General features: G+C 39.4%; 1 protein-coding gene across 1 annotated transcript in view; it reads right to left on the reverse strand.

Annotated features, from left to right (window-relative positions):
• PIEZO2 (piezo-type mechanosensitive ion channel component 2) overlaps positions 1-1,997 on the reverse strand; it is a gene marked incomplete at both ends in the record, with an annotated part of 181,966 nt that overhangs the window by 65,068 nt on the left and 114,901 nt on the right. Inside the window, one exon of the mRNA XM_010011576.1 lies at positions 1,896-1,994. Coding sequence (XP_010009878.1) covers positions 1,896-1,994 — 99 coding nt within the window. The remainder of the gene's footprint in view (positions 1-1,895; positions 1,995-1,997) is intronic.

Raw genomic sequence — 1,997 nt, forward strand, 5'->3', positions numbered from 1 at the left:
TATTAGTATAATGTCTTCACACTGTATTAAGGGTTTCAGAAGCACTTTGGAGATTAGGAAGGATTTTGCATGCTGTGAGAACATTCGTGCAGTTAACATCAGAGATGGAAACATTTGCAAGTGACACCAATACACATCACTGTCTGAGCTGGTAAAAATGCAAAGGAGCTACCAGCTTCTGAATATAATTACTTCAGCTTATCTGTTGATTTTATATATAAAGCAAACCAAGATGGTTATTCTGTGCATATTTGCGTGAAGAACATATGTACACTTGTGTGAAAAAGCAGACTTTTGGAATACCTGACAAGCAAATTCCTTTTTTTCTTCTGCCCTTTTTCTTCAACTCTCACTTAGAAAAGCCTAACAAAAATGCTGATTGATGTAAATTCTATGAGTACATAATTAAACCTGACAAATTAATCAAGCTATAGAACTCTAATCCTACATGTGATCTTTTATAGGCACAATGAGTGAATTTAAGTAAAGTCTTTATTTATAAAATTAGATGTTCTCTCTCATTCTTTCATTGCATTTATTTTCATTTGCAGTGTTGCCACCATGCAGGGTATATTCACACACTGCCAGTTAAGTGAAGCAGACAGATAAGCTACTGTAGCGAACTGTCTAGCATGTCCAAGCACTGCCCGCATGTGGGATAAAATAGAGGCCTGACCACATCCATTGAAAAATTGCATATCATTGTGTAATAAAGTCTGCAGATGTGAACATATTTAGTGTCAAAACTTCAGCCACATGGCTATATAAAAATAATATAAATCTTTGGTAGAAATAAATGCATGTACAGCTTAAAGATGTATGACGTGGCAAGCTGCACCTTGTGTTATTGCCAAGCCCCACTCACTGCAGTGCAAAAGGGGCCACAGGGAGAAGGCTGCAGCTCCCCACTTCCCTGCGTGCATGTGTCACTGCACACTGTAACCTCCACCAGCTAGCCTCTGTTCCCTCTGTCCCCAGGCCCTTCTGGAACGTAGGGATGGCCAGAGTGCAACAAACACATCACCCTTCATAGACTGCATGAGAGCTGGCCAAGAAAGGTTTCCACGGCCCATGAACACCTCTGTAAGGAAAGATGTCCCAGCCAAGAAAGGTAAATAGCTTCGGTTCAGCTTTCCTGGGGCAGCTAAGCCATTTTGCCTTGACAAAGAGCCTGTCCCTATTTATGTGTCACAGTCCTGTGAATATTGGCATGAGTAACTAAATCTGTGGTAAGGCTATTTCCAAACAGTACAGCTTCCTTGGGTGTTAAATGCTCTTCTCTTTCTCATGACTTATATTACAAACTGATTCAGAGAAATAATTCATGTTAGGAGTTCATCCTAGCAATATCAAGGATGACAACATCAGCCTTATCCATGTCTGCACTTAAGCATTTTTATGTTCATCTGGCATCAATTACACATTCCATATTCAGAAGTGAAAAATACAGCACTAATGTGCACATGAATAATGAAGCAATGCCATTGAGACTTCTGGAGTGGAGTGCCTTGAAAGCATGCAGTATCAGAGATTAAATATGTATGGGTATTTTTATTATAAAGAGATTTCACTCTAAAGGAGTTCTTAGGATTTGGGGTAACCTCCTATTAATCCAACCCAGACCACCTAGAAAAAAATGTGGGTTTTCTTTTGTTTTTATCCTATCAGCAGCATCCTACAGAAACAGTATGATTTTTCCCTAGAAGAGACTGTAACCTGTTGAGTAACTGACAAGTAGCCATCTTCTTAGTTCAATCTCTTTTGGCAAAGACTGTATGCAAAATTAGCAGAAAAATGTGATGGTTAAGGTGAGCAGACATGACCAAATATGAACCATCAGTTGGCACTGTTAAATAAGGCAGAGGAAGGCAAAGTTTGCAATCTGCAGAGCTTACCTGTAGTTTCTTCTTCCTCTGATTCCTTATCTTCATCATCATCATCATCTTCCTTGTCCTCATCTTCCTTTTCTTCTTTTCCTTTTTCGACCCTCTCTTTCC

The sequence above is a fragment of the Nestor notabilis genome, unplaced genomic scaffold (assembly GCF_000696875.1).
Source record: "Nestor notabilis isolate BGI_N333 unplaced genomic scaffold, ASM69687v1 scaffold8913, whole genome shotgun sequence".
Taxonomy (NCBI): Eukaryota; Metazoa; Chordata; class Aves; order Psittaciformes; family Psittacidae; genus Nestor; species Nestor notabilis.